The following is an 18,533-nucleotide window of genomic DNA, read 5'->3' as shown; positions in this document are numbered from 1 at the left end:
CGCCCCGACGCCGCTTGGGCTCGTCCTCCCCCCCTCCCGGCCACCATGAGCGGTAAGGACGGGCCCGCCGCGCCGGCTGAAGGAGGAGGAGGAGGGAGGGAGGAAGGAGGAGGAGGAGGAGGAGGAGGAGGAGGAGGAGGGGGGGGCGGCGATGGGAGCGAGGGGCGCGCGCGGCCGCCCAGGCACACGCAAACGACGGCGGCGGCGCCCGCCCGCTCGGAGGGGCCTGAGGCGGCCCCGCCCCACGCCGGGCCGGGCCCCGCCGGGTCGGGCCGGGCCTCTTCTCGCCTCGTTTTTCGCTTCTCCTGAGGGGAGACCTGCCGAAAAGGGGGGGGGGGGGGGGAGGAAGGCCTCGGGGGAACGGGACGCGATGGGAGCGGAGGAGGAGGAGGAGGAGGAGGAGGGAGGGGGGCGGCGGGGGGGGAGTGTGTGAGGGAGGATGCCGGGGGATCGGGCGCGGAGAGGAGGATTTTTGTGGGGGAAGGGTGTAGGCCTGGGGGGGGGGGCGCTTCCCCCCAGCCCCCGAGGAAGGCGCCTTGCGGGGGTGGATGCGAGTGGGGATGGGGATGGGGGGGGGGGGAAGCCGTGGGGCGAGGGCCCGGGGGGGGGGGGGGAGGCGTGGGAAGGTGGTGACCTGCTGGGGGTGGGTGGTTTTTTTTTTTTGAGGGGGGGGGAGTCCATGGAAGCGATGCTGGGGGGGCTGGAGGGGACCCTGGTGAAGGGTGCTGGGGGTGTGGGGGAGAGTGGGGGGCACAAGCCTCAGGGCCGGGGGGGGGGGGGAGTTGCTAGAGGAGGATGAGGAGGCTCCTGAGCGGTGGGAGAGGAGGGATTTGGGGAGGGGAGCGGGGACCCCTGTGCTGTGGGGTCACGGGGAGGACAGACAGGGGAGTCCCGGCCGGGGGATCCCTGGGGAGCCCCGTGGGCTGGATCCGCGGCGGGGAATCCGTGGGCAGGGCAGGGAGAGGGCTGCCGGGGTGGATCCACGGAGGGCCGGGGCGGGAGGTGTGCTCCCAGGCCAGCGGGGAAGGGAGGAAGGGGAGGCCCGGGGAGGACCTCGACGGGGGCCAGGGAGTGTCCCGGGCGGGTGGGGAGGAGCTGGGGCCTGGAGCCGGGCCGGGTCCTCCTCCGCCTGTCCCGCTGCCAGCTCCCCTTTGGCAGCTCCCTCCGGTTCCCAGCCCCTTCATGCCAGTGCCCAAGCAGCACACGGGCCCCCCAGAGTGCTTGCCAGCATGCCGTGTCCCCCCCCCCCCCCGTTTCTGCCCAGCCCTCCTGCATTCCCTGCCCTTGAATCCCCGTGTGCCCTCGCGCTCCTGATCCCCCTCTCCTGCCCAGAAATGTCTTTAACTCCCGCTGTCGTTTCCCGCCCGCGCAGACCAAGAGAGTCCCGAGGAGATGGCGACAGTGAAGCCCGAGAAGGGCGAAGGAGATGCCAGCAGTAACAGCAGCGCAGGCAGTGGGGAGGGCCAGGTGAGTGTGAGGAGGGAGGAACAGCCCCAAGCCGGTGGCCTCCTGGCTCCGCTCGCCCTGGGGAACTTGCCGTCCCCGTGGCAAAGTCCAGGGCCGGGCCGAGGTGTTTGTTTGGCCCAGCCGAGCGTTACGCCGGTTCCTCTCCCTGGGGAGAGTGTGCGCCGGGGGATCGTCAATGCTGCCAAATGCCCTGCCGGAGCACCGACCCGCAGCGCCCGTGGCTTCCCCTCCTCCCCCAGCTCTGCACGGTGCTCTCGAAAACATGACAGTTCCCCTGCTCCCAGTAAACACCACAGCCCCGACTGGCCTTTCTCCAGGTTGGGGTGCCCAGAAATGACTGTACTTCCCTGGAGCTGTTCTGCTCTCCTGTGGGGAGGTTCACCCACTTTGGGGTGGAGGAGACATCTCTCCTTGCCTTTTACATGTAGACTCCCTCCCCTTTCCTCCCACCCAGAGGGTTTTTCCCTGTGGGTTCAGTCTGTCCTGGCCTGACAGCCCTGTGTCTGGCAGTTGTATTTTTCCGGCTGTGGGTGTGTTTTCTCAGGAAGGAGTGTTTATCTTTTCCAAGCATGCTCCTCCCTGTTTGCTCTTTTAATTTTTTTTTTTCCCCCCCCTTTTTTTTATTTTTGGCCTGCCCATCGGGCCGCCTCCTGCGTTAACTCCTCCTCTTCTTCCCAGGAATCGCAGCCTTCCCCGCTGGCTCTGCTGGCAGCCACCTGCAGCAGGATCGAGTCTCCCAACGAGAACTCCAACAGCTCCCAGGGCCAGCAAGGCGGGAGCGGCGAGCTGGACCTCACAGCCGCTGCCGCTCAGATAGCCCAGTCCGCCAACGGCTGGCAAATCATTTCTGCCGGCTCCAGCACGCCGACGGCCTCCAAAGAACAGGGCAGCAATGGCAGCAACGGTGGAGATGCCTCCAAAAGCCGGCCCGTGAGCGCGGGGCAGTACGTGGTCACGACCACTTCCAGCCTGCAGAACCAGCAGGTGCTCACAGGCCTGCCGGGAGTTATCCCAAATATCCAGTACCAGGTCATTCCCCAATTCCAAACCATCGATGGGCAGCAGCTCCAGTTTGCCACCACCCCTGCCCAAGTCAACGTGCAGCAGGATGCCTCTGGTCAGCTCCAGATCATCCCCGGCACGAACCAGCAGATCATAACGAGCCGAGCGGGGACGAGTAACCTCATCGCCATGCCAAACCTGCTGCAGCAGGCCGTCCCCATCCAGGGCGTGGGCTTGGCCAACAACACCCTCTCAGGGCAAACCCAGTACGTGGCCAACGTCCCCGTGGCTCTGAACGGCAACATCACCTTGCTGCCCGTCAACAGCGTGGCCGCCAGCCTGGCTCCCACCTCTCAGACGGTCACGTTGAGCAGCTCCGGCTCTCCGGACAGCAGCTCCCAGCCGGCCACCTCAGGCGCTGCCATCAGTTCCACCAACACGGCCACGTCTCATGCTAGTTCTGGCGCCTTTTTTACCAACGCCAACAGCTATTCCACCACCACCACCACCAGTAACATGGGCATCATGAATTTTTCCACCAGCGCAACGGTGGGAACCAACGTCCAGGCGCAGACGCCCCAGAGGGTCAGCAGCGTCCAGAGCTCGGACTCACTGCAGAGCCCAGTTTCTGGGGTGGCTTTGCAGCCGGGGCAGCAGAAAGAGGGGGATCAGAGCCAGCAATCACAACAGCAGCAGCAGATACTGATCCAGCCGCAGCTAGTCCAGGGAGGGCAAACGATCCAAGCCCTCCAGACCACCCCGCTCTCTGGCCAGACCTTTGCCACTCAAGCCATCTCCCAAGACGCCTTGCAGAACCTGCAGCTCCAAGCTGTCCCCAACTCTGGGCCCATCATCATCCGAACGCCCACGGTGGGTCCCAACGGGCAGGTGAGCTGGCAGACCATCCAGCTCCAAAACCTTCAGGTTCAAAACCCCCAGGCCCAGACAATCACCTTGGCCCCCATGCAGGGAGTGTCACTGGGGCAGACGGGCAGCACCAGCACCACGCTCACCCCCATCGCCTCCCTCCCCAGCGGCACTGTCACGGTCAACGCTGCCCAGCTCTCCTCCATGCCAGGCCTCCAGACTATTAACCTCAGTGCCTTGGGAGCGTCTGGGATCCAGGTGCATCAGCTGCAAGGGCTGCCGCTGGCCATAGCAAACACTGCCGGTAAGTTGGTTTGTCTTGGTTCCTTTTCTGTAGCCGGGCAGAGGAAATCAAAGGCAAAACGATGTTGCCTGGCTGCGCGCAGCTAGCTCCGTGCACCGTCTGGACTCTGTGGGGTTCAGGGCGCTGGCACAGTCATGCCAGGGCTGGAGCTGGGTGTGATGGATGCCAAACAGAGTTGGCAAGCGGGCTGCTGCTTATGCTGGCCCTGGGAAGGAAGTGTTAAGCCTCTGCTGATCGCCGGAAGACAATGAAACTCATTTTGGAGAGTTTCTGATCTAATAACTCTTGGGCGGCCGATTGCATGAAAAGAAACAGAGGAGATGCCTGTGAATGGGGAAGGAGGGAGATGTGCGGGGAGGAGAGGCAGAGGAGAAGGGGGACGCTGCGTGCGGTGCTAAGGGTGAAGCCTGGTTTTGTGCGAGGCTGCTGTCCTGCCCCAATGGCCGGGGGCGGGGGGGGCTCGGGCTGGGGCGTGGACCCAAGCCCAGCTCAGCTCCTCGGCTTGCGGGAGCCCACAGAAAGAGTCACAGCCTTATAAAACTCAGGAATAACTTAAGTCCCCCTGCCCTCCCCCTAGAAAACAAACAAGCAAAAAGCCCTGGGGGAATTTCCTTGCAGGGGCAAAAGAACGGGCTCTTTAAGTGTATATTTAGCCTAAAGTTGGGTGCTGGTGTGGGACACTGTGATCTCATTGTGGTCGAGACAGCCCTGTGTTCACGGCTGGCGCAGGACACCCTGCTCAGTTCCCCCTGGATCAGTCCCGTTGTCTCCCAAAACCTCCCACCAGCCTGGGGGGGGGGGGTGTGGACACGGTGCGTGAGCTTCAGGCTGCTCGGCTTCCCCTTGGAAATGCCGTGCCTGCCTGTACGAGGGGGCCGTAGGCTCCTGCCGCGGAAGAAATCGGTGCTGAAAAGGAGCTCTGCTTGCTTTTCCAGTGTTTCTCTTTTATTTTTTTTGTTCTGGCTCTGGCTAAAAAGGCAGTTGCTAGATTTAGTCACAGCTGAGAGGCAGCAAAAAATGTTGCTCAATCTGACTCGTGCTTCCTTCTCGCGAGAAGAGGCGGTTGCTCTCCCGGAGTTGTTTTGCAGCATTATTTTGGGCTGTTGCTACAGCAGCTTGGCTTGCAGGCGTCCGTGGGTTTATTACAGACTGCACCGCAGTCGGGATTAGCCTGATCCTTGGATTTCTCTGAGCAGAGACACCCGCTTGTGCTAGAGCATGCTCGTTTTTGCACCCAGAGGGGAGCTGACGGCACGTCACCTCTTTTATACGTGGAAATGCAAGTGGTGAAGGGTCCCTTTTGTCTTCGCCTGCCCGGGTTCGGCAGGATCCCCTCGCCCTTGCGTCCAGGCGTGCTTGTTTCTTGTTTTGAAGGCGCCAGAGAAATGCATGGGCAACTCCTAGTTCCTGTATTTGTGCCTGGCTCTGCCCTCGGAGGTGGGGCAGGGAGGAACGTTCCAGAGACCACCCACCCGACGGGGTCACGCTGGGGAGCCACCGCCTCCTCCTCCTCCTCCTTTTTTTTTTTTTTTTTTTAGCTCAGCAGCGTGTTTAGCTCTTGATCCGCAGTGATGAATTCACTGTCCAACACTGGCGGCTGCACTGAGAACCACGGCCAAGGGCCTCGCTCTTCTTAGCTCGGAGGATGTGACGTTCAGATGGCACTTTGATGTTGTTACGTTTGAAAAACCAGAGCAGGGTTCAGGTTTCAAAGGGTTTGTGGGGACCCACTGAGCCCCCAACTCAATGGGACCATCAGTTAGGCTCCTAGGAGGAGATCGCAGAGGCTGCGGCTGGGACAGAAAGCTTCCTGGCACTGATCCATTCACACAATTTGCGGGGCTTAACTCCAGGCTGGAGGAGCTTTTCTCTAGCTGGGTCCGTGAGACGTGGCGATGGGTCTGTTTGTCCCCCTGCCACCTGCAAACAGCCCCTCTCAGGTGGGTGCTGAGTCCCCCCCGCCCCAGACCTTGCACTGGGTGCATCGTCTCCAGCCGCACCACGGCCTCGTAGCTGGGCCATCTTCTGCCGCGTTGGGGGCCTGCGAATGCGGATCGCTCCCGGTCCGAGCTCTCTGATGGCAGTTTAAGGGAACCATTTGTTACCGAATCTGCCTGTTGTCCAAATTGCTGAATGTTTTCCATGAGGAGCCTCCCCTTCAGCTGCCGGCAGCTGTGCGAGCACGCGCCACGTGTGCTGGAACGTTCTGCACTCGCTTTCTGCTTGAGACTAAGAGTTGGGAGAGTTTTTTGTAGCAGAGAAAGCTCCTCCGCTTCCGAGGGAGGTGAATGGAAAATAAAACCCAGGTTTGCTTGGGAGGGGAGATTCGCAGCCGGTCTTCCCGTCCCCTTGGGTTTTGCCCTGTGTGACGGTGTGGCAGGGAGAAGGGGGTGCATGGCGAAGGGTTTTGGTAGCTGAGCGTGCGCCCCAGCTGCCTCCTGGGCTTGCAGCCGCCACGTTTCCTACCAATTAGCTGCATGTCTGCCTTAGCTGAGCTACTTCGAAGAGCTCGCTCAGCTCAGCTTCCTTTGGGGCTGACAGCCGCTCCGGTGTCCTGGCTTGGCTGCTGCTGGGCTGGGGGAAGCACGTGTCTCCTCTCCTGAACCCTACTCCGGTCCGTGGGCAGGGGGACTCCTCTGGGCTGTGGCTTTCAGCCCCCTGTGAGGGCTGGGGGCAAGTCGCTGATGAGATTTCTGCTTTTCGCTTTTCTTTCTGCAAAGCAGGAAGGGGAAAGATCCCCCTGGAGAAAATAACACCTGAAAAGGTCTTTAAAAATCAGATTTTTGCTCCTGGGCATGAGGCAGAGCCCTGTGCTCTGTGCAAGTGTAACTCAGCCTGTGTTTGTATTAATTAGGTGGTTTGCAGGCTGCCTCCTCCTCGGTGTTAGATGGGCTGTGAATTAGCCCGGTGGCAGAGACATGAGAAGGTCTGTGACTGTAATGGGCTGGTATGTGGGCAAACAGGCCTTGCAGCCGGCTCTGCTTCGAGGGGAAGGCAGCTACTGAGCCGGGGAGGGGATTTCCTTGGCTGGCATTGCCCCAAAAACCCGCACGTGGGTTTGGGTGCCACTGCTCCCTGCGCGAGTGGGCAGCAGGACTGCCCGCGGGATGAAGGAAAGAGGTTTTTGGGTGCTTGTGGAGGGGATGTCCTCCACAAGGCGCCTTCGTGCGGAGGCTTTGTGGCAAGCGGGGTTGGGGTGATTTCGAGAAGTTTGCGACGCCGGGGTTTCTCTTCCCCTTCTGACCGAGCTTTAGGGAGGAGGAGAGGGACTTTTTTTAGCTCCGTGTCCGCATAGTTTTGCCAGTGAAGTGGCTCTGCCCCACATACCTGTCCCTGGCAGAATCCTGCTGCTTAGAGCTCCATGCCTGGGAGATGAGAGAGCCCTGCCTGGCTGAGGTATGTGCTGGGTAAACAGGCGTCCAGCGGTGGCTTCCCATTAGGTCAGTGCTGCAGTTAAACCCCTCATCTGAGGTCCTTGTTTTGTGAGTGCTGAAGGATGTTTTATTGCTGGGGAGGATGGAGCTGGGAGGGTGCCCGGAGCACTGGTGCGACTGGGGAGATGCGGCAGCCCCCAGCCATGCCCCTAGCTAGGGCTGTTTTGCTGGGATGAGCTCCCTTTTGGGGCTCTGTCTATCATTTGGATGGAGGCTTGTGGTCGAATCGAGCAGTGGGACGTAGCAAGGACATCCTTCTGAAAGAAAAAAAAAGCCTTCATGGGGGAAGTAACCCTTTGAAATCTGTTTACCAAATGCATCCCCAGCTCTCTGCTGCGACTTTGTTCTTACAGGGCTCTTCCCAGCCGTCGGGGCTCTGACACAAAGACCTGATTGTCTCCTATTTTCTGTTTTTAAGGGAAGCTTTGTAGCAGGGCCTTGATGAGACATCCACATGGCATCGTCTGCAGAGGGGAGGGGAAAATTGAAATCAATCTCGGGCCAGCAAGCCCTGACAGGATCTCTCCTTAACGTGCTGTAATTGTTTGTTTCATTACGCCCATGACATCACGTCAGAAAAGAATTATATTGTGAAATTTCCTTCTCTAAACTCTAACAGGGCTGGACTTTAAATACCCTCCCGGCTTCCTTGGCTGACCTCTCTCCTTGCCATGATAAAGAGGGTGATTTACTGAAGAAATTACACAAACCCCGAGAGATTGCGGGGTCTGCTTGGGAAAAGGGAGTGATCCCAATACAGAGCCTGTGTTACTGCAGCGCAGGTTTGTCCGGGTGAGGTTGTCCCCTGCACAAAGTTGCTGTGGGTCTGGGGCTCTGTGGGGCAGCCCCGCTCCTCCTCCTCCTTGAGGCCGGGGCTCAGCTGTCCGGGAATGAGAGCAGGTTGGCAGCCATGCTGGTCGGACTGGTTGGGTGCCGCGCACCCCGTGACTCCTCATGGAAGAGTTTCCTCGCCCTGCTCCGGACCGTCTCGCCGGGCCCTAATCTTCGCCTTCCTTTTATCTGTGCCGACCTCAGCCTTGCTGCCTCCTCACCGAGAAGCATGGTCTTTATCACACCTTTGCAGGAGGTGGATCCTGGCCCCTGAGGACTAGGGGTAGTTTCAGCGTAGCTCTTTTCCAGAGCGTTGGCTCTCAGGGCACTGGCTCCCACTTCAGAGAGGCTCATGCCGTCCAGCCATCACCCCATCCCAACGCAGGACATCTAGGTTAGATACTGTGAGTGATACGGGCACAAATTCCCCCTCTCTGCAGAGGGGCGTGATTAAAAACATGGGCTTTGTGGCTTGGAAAAAGCATCCACCCTTGACTGCGGTGGACGAGAGGAATACAGAGGTTCAGGTGCGGTGAGAGATGCCTGCGGGGATTTCCCCATCTCCTGGGTGTGCTTTGGGCTGGGCTCAGGCCACAGCCCTCCTCCTCCTCGGTGGTCACGGGGATTGCCCTTCCCTGTCTCAGCTGGGCATTTTCCTCCTTCCATGCTCCTCAAGCATCATCAGGGACTTCTCTTTTTAACTAACCTGCTTTCTTTTTTGGTGTGGTTTGGTAGGATCTGTCTATGCTACGGGGTGAGGGTGCTCTGGCTGCCGCGGCTGCCGGTTGCTAGTGGTCTGATTTGCCCTGGCAGGGCCACCCCAGTGAAGGCTTTGGCAGGGCTAGAGGCTTCATCGCAGTTTTGCGGCAATCCAGTCTGGAATTAAAAGGGCAAAGGAGACCTGCGTTTCAGTTTGCAGCGCGACAAAGGTATTTAGCAAGGCCGGGGGGGGGGGGGGGGGCGCGTCAGGGATTTTGCAAATTGGACGAGGTGACTTCCGAGCTCACCTCCGCCTCTGCCTGCGTGTCACCAGGCTGGGCAGACGCAGCTCTGGCTCCTCTTGCAGCCCACCTCGCTCTTGACCCAACAGCTCCGTCACTATTTATTTCTTCTCCAAAGGAAGTGTAATTTATTGTGACGCACAGAAACCTCCAACAATTAAAGGATATCGCCCAACTTGACGTGTGGCTTTTCAAGTCATTAAACTCCAGATTAAGACACAATTACTCAATGTGCTGCAGTCTGACTTCAAAACTGCACCATCTTACGCAGCCGGGCACCGTGTGTTCCCCGCTCCACTGTCCATAACTCCGAAGAATTACTAAGCGAGAGCTTGGCTGATTTACATGAATGACTTCCTACTGCAGATTAACTCATTTTGCAAATTAGTGAGGAAATCAAACGAGATAAAAATCAAGGGGACGGCATTACAAAACCTACTTTGTTCCTTTGTGTAGCAAGTGCAGCTTAATTGTCTTTGATCTGTCTAGAGTAGAGCATGGTGGTGTGTTTTGGGGAGAGCAGCGAGCACCGGGGAGGCAGCGCTGGTCGCTGTCACCCTGGGCTTTCAGACTCTGCCAAAAAAAAGAGGAGGAAACGGTGAGAACTTGAGTTGTCAGCTAGAAAGGTTTGATATGGGTTTTTTTTTCAGGCTCGTGCCTGCCGTCTGTCGTCCGCCATGAGTGGAGATGTGCCGAGAGGTTCAGGGAGCCTCGGGGCTGCGTGCTGCTGGGTTTTGCTGCCCTTTCTTTTTGCCTTAGAACTTCCTCTTGCCTCTTTTCACTGCGTCTGGAAGCTGACATTGGTTTGTCGTGTGTGCCCTGCTCTGCGTGGTGACGACTTACCCCCTCTTCCTCTCCTGCCTCTGTGGAGTTGCAGCTGCCAATATTGCAGAGTTTGCACAAGAAACCTTTTTTTTTTTTTTTTTTTTTTTTTCCAGATCCTCCCTAAAAATGAACATCAAGTCTGTTTCCCCTCTCCTAAGGTCAGCTGGGGTGGATCTAAAAATGCTCCTCTCTTCTATCCACAGGGCATTTCTCACCTCGTTTTAGTTTGCTAAATAAAACGACTAAACCGAAGCATTTTTCCTCCGACGAGCAGTTAGAAGACAAGAAACACCTTGTCTTGAGAGAAGTTGCGAGCCAAGACTCGGGTGCTTTGGTCTTTTTAGTGTGAGACCAGCAAACGACTACCCCTCTTCTGGGGGGGGGTCTTGGCGGTTGGTAGCCCCATCCCATGCTGGTCGAGGGCTCCATCAGGCAAAGACAGGTCGAGTACAGGAGCCAGGCGCAGCAAAGCAGGGTCAGCTCCTGTTGCCTGTCCTCACAGGCAAGTCCCTCTTTACTCCCCAGGGTTTTCCAAGGATTATACCCCCCTCCTTGCTCTATTAATACATTTTTTCAGGACTTCAGTGACCTGAGCGTGGACAAGGGGCTTGGCAGCCTCCATGAAAGCTTTAGTCTTAGAAGTAATCTATATTAGCGGAGATAATAAACATAAATTATCCAGCTGGTTTCTCTCCACCAAGCTTTCTCCTGAAACTGCAATATTCTGGAGACTTCTGCGCGTCTTGATATGTGAAGAATGAAGCGTGTACGTACAAGATCTGTCTTCTCTTGCCGTAATTTATTTATACCTTAATTAGATGCGAGCCATAGATTACCAGAAGGAGGATTTGGGTTTTTTCCCCTCCATATGACATGCCAACAGACTATAAAATGCTGCGTAGGCTTTTGCATGTTTGAAGATTGAAGCCATTCCAAGACATCAGGGCTGGATTCTCCCCCTCCCAAGCATATTTTGGGGAGAGCGCGTGTGTCTTCTCCTTACTTTTTACAACAGCTCTCCCCAGATAGCACATACGCGACAGGGAAATCTCTAATCTGTCGCTGTAATGCAAGCTGTCGTTGTTGGCTTATAAAGCTTAAAAAAAAAAACCAAAACCTCCCTGGTTCCCTCCATGCTGGTTTTAGACTGTAAACATATGTTGCAAGAGCTGGGGGGGGACGGGACTGAAAAGATTTTGTCCTAAAATCGCTAAACTTTGCGGGGAGCACAGGAATGTTGCTGATGAGGTATGGGAGGGCCCAGCCAAGATTTCTGAGTGGGGCTCAAAATTGTGTCCCCTTTGGAGGGACAAACAATTTCCTTCCTCCTGCCTGGTGGTGGTGTTCAACAGCCAGACCTGGCCTGGTCGCTGTCACTCCATGGCTAACAATATTCCTCTCCACCTCGATGTCCCGGTGCGAGGGCAGACACAGCCACTGCCATTGCGGTTATTAATGCTACCACCATGCAGGAGCCCCGTCCCGGGGCCAAACTGGTCTCAGTGTGTCGGTCTTGTGTGTTATTTCCAGCATCTTTTGGCTGTGATTCAGCCAAGTGTTTCCTCCTGCCCTGGTGCAGACTGGAGGGCACCGTCTGCAGGATTATATGGTCTTTGGGGCCAGCACCGTCCTTTAACACGCGGTGTTGGGGTGCAGACACGTTAGCACAGCCCCTCGCCGTACCACGGACGACATCCTGGCTTCTGCTTAGATGGCAGCGTGTGCCTCATCCCCCTGCGGACAAACTGGGCCTGGTGTGACGTAAGTAGGGACGGGGTGAGCGGATGAGTCAGGCTTCGTTTCTTTGATTGCCACCCTTCTCCTGGTTGCTGCTTTGATGCTCTGGGTGTCTCGGTCCTCAACGGCAAAGGGCTTGCTCAGCACTGCCCTCTCCCAGGAAATCTGGACCCCTGCAGACTTGGCGGGGCAGAACAGCCAGCCCTAATTTCAAGCCTCCCTGTCTGCATGCTCCTGCATGGGAGAGCAAAGCTCCTATTGATGCTGCTGCGGCCTGGAGGAGTGAAATCGAAGCTGTTCCTCTCGCCAGAGGAAGCCCAGATGTGGAGCACGGCCCAGCTGCGCACATAAATCGCCCACCAGCCATGCAGATCATTGGCAATGCTGCCGGAGCTGTCGGGCATCGCCGCCGTGAGCTGGCTGGTGCCTCAAGTAGCCAGGGATCTATTCATGGTGGTTTTTGTCCTTTCCTGAGCTTGGGCCCCTGCCCGGGCTCCTCTGCTGAGCTTTGCCAGGGCACCACTGACACCTGCTGGTAACAGCAAAGCCACGGGGCCAGGGGAAGGCTGCCCGCTGCCAGAAACTCTTCGTCATTCCCCCCTCGCTGTCTCTGTGTTGTGAAACTCCCTCCCGGCCGCAGGAAGAGAGCCCAGCATGCAGCTAATGGACGTTTCGGGCCGACATAAGTTTGAAGTTTATCCTTCTTCAGTGCCAGCACCTCTCCTGTGGATGCTGCCTCCTGCCTAGAAGCTGTTACATGGAAAACCAGGTTTTTAAAGTGAATTTCACTGCTTTGCTGAAGGTACTTGTCCCAGCAGGGCTTCTCAAAAGGCTGTGCTAGCCTCCTGTGGTACCACTGCCAGTGGCAGCATCTCGGTCCCCACGCTGGGGAGGTGGCCTTCATTCCTGCAGCCCTGTTGTGACATGGGGGACACCAGCAGCAGGACCATGGGCTGTTTTTTGGGGAGTGCCAGCTTTGGAAACAGCAGCTTTGCGACGTTTGTGCTCCCTATTTAAGAAGCAGCTTCCGGGTACTGGGAAGAGGAGATGGAGTGAGTGAACCAGCATCCCCCAGGGCACCACGATGTGCCTTGCATCCCGACCGACCTCCCCATCAGCCTTTGGCAGGACTGGCTGGCATGGTCCTTCCCGTTAACTCATCCTCGCTGAACCCAGCCAGGCAGCTGCTGATAAACAGCATCAGGAAAGCCCCCAGATGGGTGTTTTTGGGGAATATTCACCCTGACACAGCCTCATTTCCCGGCAGTGGGAGAGGATCTCTGGAAACAGCGGCAGAGCGCAGTGTTATATGCTCTTGGGGACAAGAGCATGTGTGTGTGTTTGCACCCGCGTGTGTTTTATCTCAGCCCCACGTTCAACCACCACCCTATTCAGGCGGTGATCTCAACCTTGGCTGCCTGCTTGCGAGGAAGTTGGTAGGAAGAAGGTGAATTTTGGGCTCGAATCACAGCCCGTAGCCAGCCAAAGATGCTGCCGCCTGTCCGGCGGAAGCGTCTCGGCTCTAAATCTGCCGTTAGACCTATTGGCATATGTTAATTGCAGCTGAAAAGAGATTACTCAGCCTGCCGTCTCTGCGCCCGCTCTGTCTTTTCAGCATGAAAATAATCAAGCAGCGGAGCTTGAAGGGAAATAAAACACTTGTGAAGTGTAGATGAGGTTATTGGAGAAGCAATTAGATGACAGCATAAGCATAGAGCAATAAAATGGCAATGAAAACTGATAGGCTTAAAAACTTCCTAGCCCTCAACCCCCCCGTTACGAATGGTTTATGTTTGTCTGCATTTGGGAGCTCGTCAGCACTACCCTGCGGTTCCTACGGCTTTTATAATTGGGAATTGCTCCTCGAGAGAGGGGAGGGATCTCGCTCTGCGAGCAGCGCCAGATGATTTTTCAAGTTTATATATATATCCCTTTCTGTAATCGCAGTAATTAACCAGTGAGCGCGTGCCGATAATATCTTTGCTGATGGATGCTGCTGAAGACTACGGTCTTTCAGCCTGCTTTATTTATCGCTGCCTTTTTTGGAGGGGGGGTTGGCAGGAGGGTTCGCATCTGCTCTGTAGATTTGCTCCTAGATTGTTGCTTTCATCAGGTTTAAGCTGGGGAGATGTTTGAAAAGGGAAAACTGCCTCTTTCAGCCCAAAAAAACAAGGGGGGGGAAAGGGACCTCAGTGGGGTCGGTAGCACGGCATGATTCGGAGAAGCCTGGGTTTCCCTCGGCGATGTTTTGATGCTTGCTTTATCACTGACACTGATGCAAGCCAGCCGGCTTACGTCCGAACCGGCTGCTTGGTTTACATTTTTTGCTCTGTTTTCTGTGCTAGGCTAGCTGAAATAGCTGAAATAGTTGGCAGGTGGCTGGAGTGACGTAGAGGGCTGTTTTTCCTGAGAGATGCGGCTCTTGCCTCTCTTCTGGTTGCAAATTGGAGGGCATGGACCAAAATGTGGGGGAGCTGGCGGGACCCCCCTGCTTTTCTGGGGGCTGTGGAGGGCAGGGAGAGCCCCAGGGCTTTAGGGAAAGCTCGGTGGGGGATTGTCAGGGCTTGAAAACACAGGAGCTTGTGGAAAGTTGAGGGAGAAGGCTGGAATTAATAACTTCCTATGGTTCAAGCAAGCTGAGACCCTCCCAGCTTTGCAGCTGCCATGGGGAAAGGCCGGGGAAAGCCCCTCTTACATCCCTCCTACTGCTTGGGGCTTTGCTGACGAAGAACCCGTAGTAACCTCCTGTGTTTTCTTCCAGGTGACCACGGTGCTCAGCTGGGTCTTCACGGCACGAGCGGAGACGGGCTGGGAGACGAGAACGCGGCTGTGGAGGAAGGAGAGACCAGCCCGGACCCGCAGCCCCAGCAAGGACGGAAAGTGCGGAGGGAAGCGTGTACCTGCCCCTACTGCAAAGACAGCGAGGGAAGGTAAGGCTGCTCTGCTGTGGATCCGGCAGTGCTGGGCTGCCCGAGCAACCTCCGAATCCCTGGGAGCAGGCTGAAACCCCCAAAGTGCCTCGTTTGGCCCCATTCTCCCTTCAGTCATCTGGAGCTTTCAGGGTTGTTTTAACTCCTTTCCCTTGGACTCTTTCAGGAGCTCTGGGGATCCAGGTAAAAAAAAGCAACACATCTGCCACATCCCGGGCTGCGGGAAGGTGTACGGCAAAACCTCTCACCTCCGGGCTCACCTGCGGTGGCACACTGGGGAGCGACCCTTCGTCTGCACCTGGATCCTCTGCGGGAAGCGTTTCACCCGGAGCGATGAGCTGCAGCGACACAAGCGCACGCACACTGGTAGGGCTCGGGATGCTGCTTCCCCTGGGGTCCGTCACCTTCTTGCTGGGCTTGGGGGGGGGACGGGGGACCGGCCCAGCCTCCGCCTCACCCCTCTCTCCCCCCCCTTCTTCCAGGGGAGAAGAAATTTGCCTGCCCGGAGTGCCCCAAACGCTTCATGCGGAGCGACCACCTCTCCAAGCACATCAAGACCCACCAGAACAAGAAGGGAGGCGCGGCCAACAACGTGGCCATGAACGTCTCCGCCGTCCCCATGGACACGGGGGCCTCGGCAGAGGGTAACGGCGGGGCCACCCCCTCGGCCCTCATCGCCACCAACATGGTGGCCATGGAAGCCATCTGCCCCGAGGGCATCGCCCGCCTGGCCAGCAGCGGCATCAACGTGATGCAGGTGGCCGACCTCCAGTCCATCAACATCAGCGGCAACGGGTTCTGAGGGCGAAGCGGGACGCGGGCACCGGTGGGCGACACGGCGGCGCCGGGCGGCACGGGGCCGAGAGGCGAGCGGAGACGGAGCCGGGAGCTATTTTCACCGCGAGGGCGATGTCCCTTGTCACCCTCCAGCACTAAAGCCCAGCTCCTCTTACCTGGGATCGCAGCCCTCCTTGAGCTGTCTGACCTCCGGGGCCCGGTGACCACACACGAAGGCCAGAGCTATATATATATTTTTTAATTTCGGCTTGACCTTATTATTTTTTTTTTTTTTTTTTCCCCTTCTCCCTCCACTCCCTCCCTGAGATCCGTCTGCCCCTCCGTAGCTAGCCTTCGACGCCATCATGCCTTGGTAAAAGTATATGATTCTTGAAATACTTTTTAGGAAAAAAAAAAAAACCAAAAAAACCAAAAAAAAAAAAAAAGGAAAAAAAAAAGAAAAAAAGATTCTATATTATTATTATATATATAAAAATATAAAATGTGTTCGTTTGAGAGAGGAGAGATTTTGCTGCGACCATGGTTTGGTCTCTTTGATGCCTTATCTTGGGACAGGTTGACCCTCTGGGGCAGTTCGGACAGTGCCCGAGCTGTCCTTCAGACCTTATATTACATTTTAAATTGTAATCTTAAAAAAAAAAAGAAACACCCCGACCCCCTGGTCTTTTTCATACGCTTTGCTTTTAGGTTGTTCTTTAATTTCTTTGTAATTATTTGGGTGAGGTTTTGCTTTTGTTTTTTTTCTCCCTCTTGTAAAAACAGCTGCCCTCTCCCTGCCCTTCACTGGACTTTTTGATCTTTATTTTCCAGCGATCTTCTTCGCGAAGATCCTTTTCTTCCAGCTTTTCTAATCCTCGCTCTGGCGGGCTGAGCGGTGACTCTACATGTGGAATCGATTTGTAAAGGGTTTCGTGCAGGTTCACTCGAGCTATTTAGCAGAGGGTCTGGGACCTGGTGCGTTGGGGTACAGTGGGAGACGGCTTGGGAGGTCCTCCTCGGGGAAAATACCTATTTTTTTTTGGCCGCCGTTGGTCTCGAGAATAATAATAATCCTGAAAAATCAGCACCTCCAGAGCTGGTCGGCGGGAGACGGCACTTTTCCACCCCGATGAGGTCCCAGCGGCGAGGGCAAAGCATCGAGGGGACGCAGGATGGGCCGTCACCTCGTGGGTCTTGCCGTGACGCTGCTGGAGGTGGCTCCTCGCGCTTCCTCCTAAAAGAAAAAAAAAAGGGTGTGGGAAATGGGGGACAGTTTGGAGAAAACCCTTTTGGTTTTCCAATACCTGGCTTTTCCCACCCCGGGAGGACCGGGATGGCTGCCTTCTTCCGTTCTTCCTCCCACACCCTCCTCTTCCTGCTCCAGTCCAGACAATATCTGCCCTTTCCCCTCCGGCAGTAAACAGGCAGGGGCTCCCCTGCCCGCCGCAGGAAGGAGCCGTGGGGGGGGGCCCAGCACCGTCCCCCCGATACCAGGGGGATTTCATCTCAGGGTGATGCAGAGCGCGCGGGGCAGCTTTATTTCGTCCCCGAAACAAGGCAGCAGTGGGACGTGGATCCCAACCACCCCCTCGAAGGCTGCAGGGAGCCATTCGGTGAAATCTCTTCTTGTTTTCGAGCAGAAATTTCGGGGTGAGATGAGCACGAAGTGGGTCTGAGCTGGAGAGGAGAGAGCTCCGCCGGGAAGTTTAGAGGAGAGCTGAGCAGAGCGTCGGTCATAGGAAAAACCTGGGATGTGGAAACCAGCCCCAGTTCGGAGCTGGAGAGGGGGTCGAGCTCACGTTAGTGGTTCGGAGAGGTGGAGGCGGCCGGGGGCATCCCCGTCTCGCTGGGTCAGGTTTGTCGCGTGTATCCCCTTTGTTCACGGGGGGGAAAGCCGGCACGGAGGCGAGAAGCCCCCGCTTTGCTCGCTGATCTCAGATCCGAGAATCCCACCTGCCAAAGGCATCTTCCTCCCTCCCCACCCGAACACGGGGGGTTCTGTTGTATCATTTTCTAGAACTGTTTTATTTTTCCCCGCCTGAGGATAACCAGGAAATTTCCAGGATGCTGAGAGCGGCAATCCCCACCGCCGTGCTCCCCGCTCCCGGAGATGCCTCCTTCTGCCCTGGCTGCCTGGTGGGGCTTCGGCAGAGCTGGGACCAGCGCCGGGGAGGGAGATGCCGACTCGGGGCTGAGGTTGCCAAAATTGCTCAGGTGGGCTGGAAAGGCCTTGGAGAGGAGTTAAACCAGCGCTCCCCAGCCGGGGCACCCCCAGGAGAGCTACCGGGGCTGAATTTTCTACCGAACCCTGAGTTCAATCCGTGCTCGGATGCTTCTCGCGGTGGGGTGGGCTCGCCGGAGCCAGGGAACCCCCCGAATCCACACCAGGGACCCCCCCTGGGGCTGAACCATCGGTGGCAAAACCCAGCCAAACTGTGAAGGGCGAAGGTGTTTTTACCTTGGTTTTTTTTTAAGGAAAAAAAAAAAGAAAAAGCTCTGCAGGGAGGGAGGCGGTGAGCGTGGCGATTCCTCCGGCCTGATCTTTCCGCTCTCTCTCTCTCTCTCTCTCGATATATATTTTTGCATTTGTATATTTTTATATAGGAAACTTTAAGCATTTGTATTTTAATAATCTGTGAAGCACTATGAGTTCCCCAGCGCGTCGTGTCCGTCTCCTCCCCGCCTTGATACTGGAAGCTACAGAGAATTGGTAGAAAACAGGAATTTAATTTTTTTTTTTAATTTAATTGTTGATATTTTCTTTTTTTTTCTTCCTTAACTCCACCCCGTAACGTGGGGTCCCTGAGACCCCCATCCCCGAGACCCCCGTGCTCGCCGGCTCCGCTCCGTCCCAGCCCACCCCATGCCGAGCGGGAATCAAGTGCCAAACCCAGATCCCGAAACCTCACAAGGCTCTGCCGTGGGGTTTTGGGGTGTCCCGTGTCGTCGTGTCCCCCCCCCGCCCCGGTGCCGTTCCCCATCATCCCTAATGGAGCTTAATTTTCCTATGGAAACGCGGCCGGGAGGGAGGGGGGGCCTTCGGCGGGGTCCCGGGGGACCCTGGGGACAGCCGGGGTGGGCTCTGCGTGGAGCCCGGGGTGCTCGCCCTCCTCCGTGTTTTGGGGGGGGGGTCAGAGGATTGGGGGGGGGGATGCTGCTGGTGCTGCTCCCAGTGTCGGGGGCAGCTGGCCCCCATCATCCCCCTTTTGGCTCTGCAGCGCCCCCACAGCCCCCCCAAAACACCCCCAGCAGCCCCCCAAAACACCTCCAGCCATTCCTGGGACGGGACGGGGGGACACACACACACAAAAACGTGCCTTGATAAGGGGGTGACAGGCTGGGGACGAGCCCCCGCTCC

General features: G+C 57.0%; 1 protein-coding gene across 1 annotated transcript; it reads left to right on the top strand.

Moving 5' to 3' along the window:
- Positions 1–17,668, top strand: SP1 (Sp1 transcription factor). Its single transcript, XM_052809370.1, has 6 exons — positions 1–52; positions 1,373–1,467; positions 2,146–3,640; positions 14,230–14,398; positions 14,565–14,764; positions 14,881–17,668. The coding sequence occupies exons 1-6, from the start codon at positions 46–48 to the stop codon at positions 15,198–15,200; spliced, it is 2,286 nt and encodes a 761-aa protein (XP_052665330.1). The 5' UTR covers positions 1–45; the 3' UTR covers positions 15,201–17,668.
- Positions 17,669–18,533: the final 865 nt, after the last annotated feature.

This window comes from Harpia harpyja, chromosome 15, assembly GCF_026419915.1.
Source record: "Harpia harpyja isolate bHarHar1 chromosome 15, bHarHar1 primary haplotype, whole genome shotgun sequence".
Taxonomy (NCBI): domain Eukaryota; kingdom Metazoa; phylum Chordata; class Aves; order Accipitriformes; family Accipitridae; genus Harpia; species Harpia harpyja.
Note: the sequence above shows the minus strand (reverse complement) of the source record. Positions and strands in the feature narration are given on the sequence as shown.

What these genes read in the sequence shown, in the direction of transcription:
- SP1 (XM_052809370.1), top strand. An exon ending in TGCAAAGACAGCGAGGGAAG is followed by an intron (nt 14,399 to 14,564) that starts GTAAGGCTGCTC and finishes GGACTCTTTCAG; the next exon opens with GAGCTCTGGGGATCCAGGTA. An exon ending in ACACAAGCGCACGCACACTG is followed by an intron (nt 14,765 to 14,880) that starts GTAGGGCTCGGG and finishes CCCTTCTTCCAG; the next exon opens with GGGAGAAGAAATTTGCCTGC.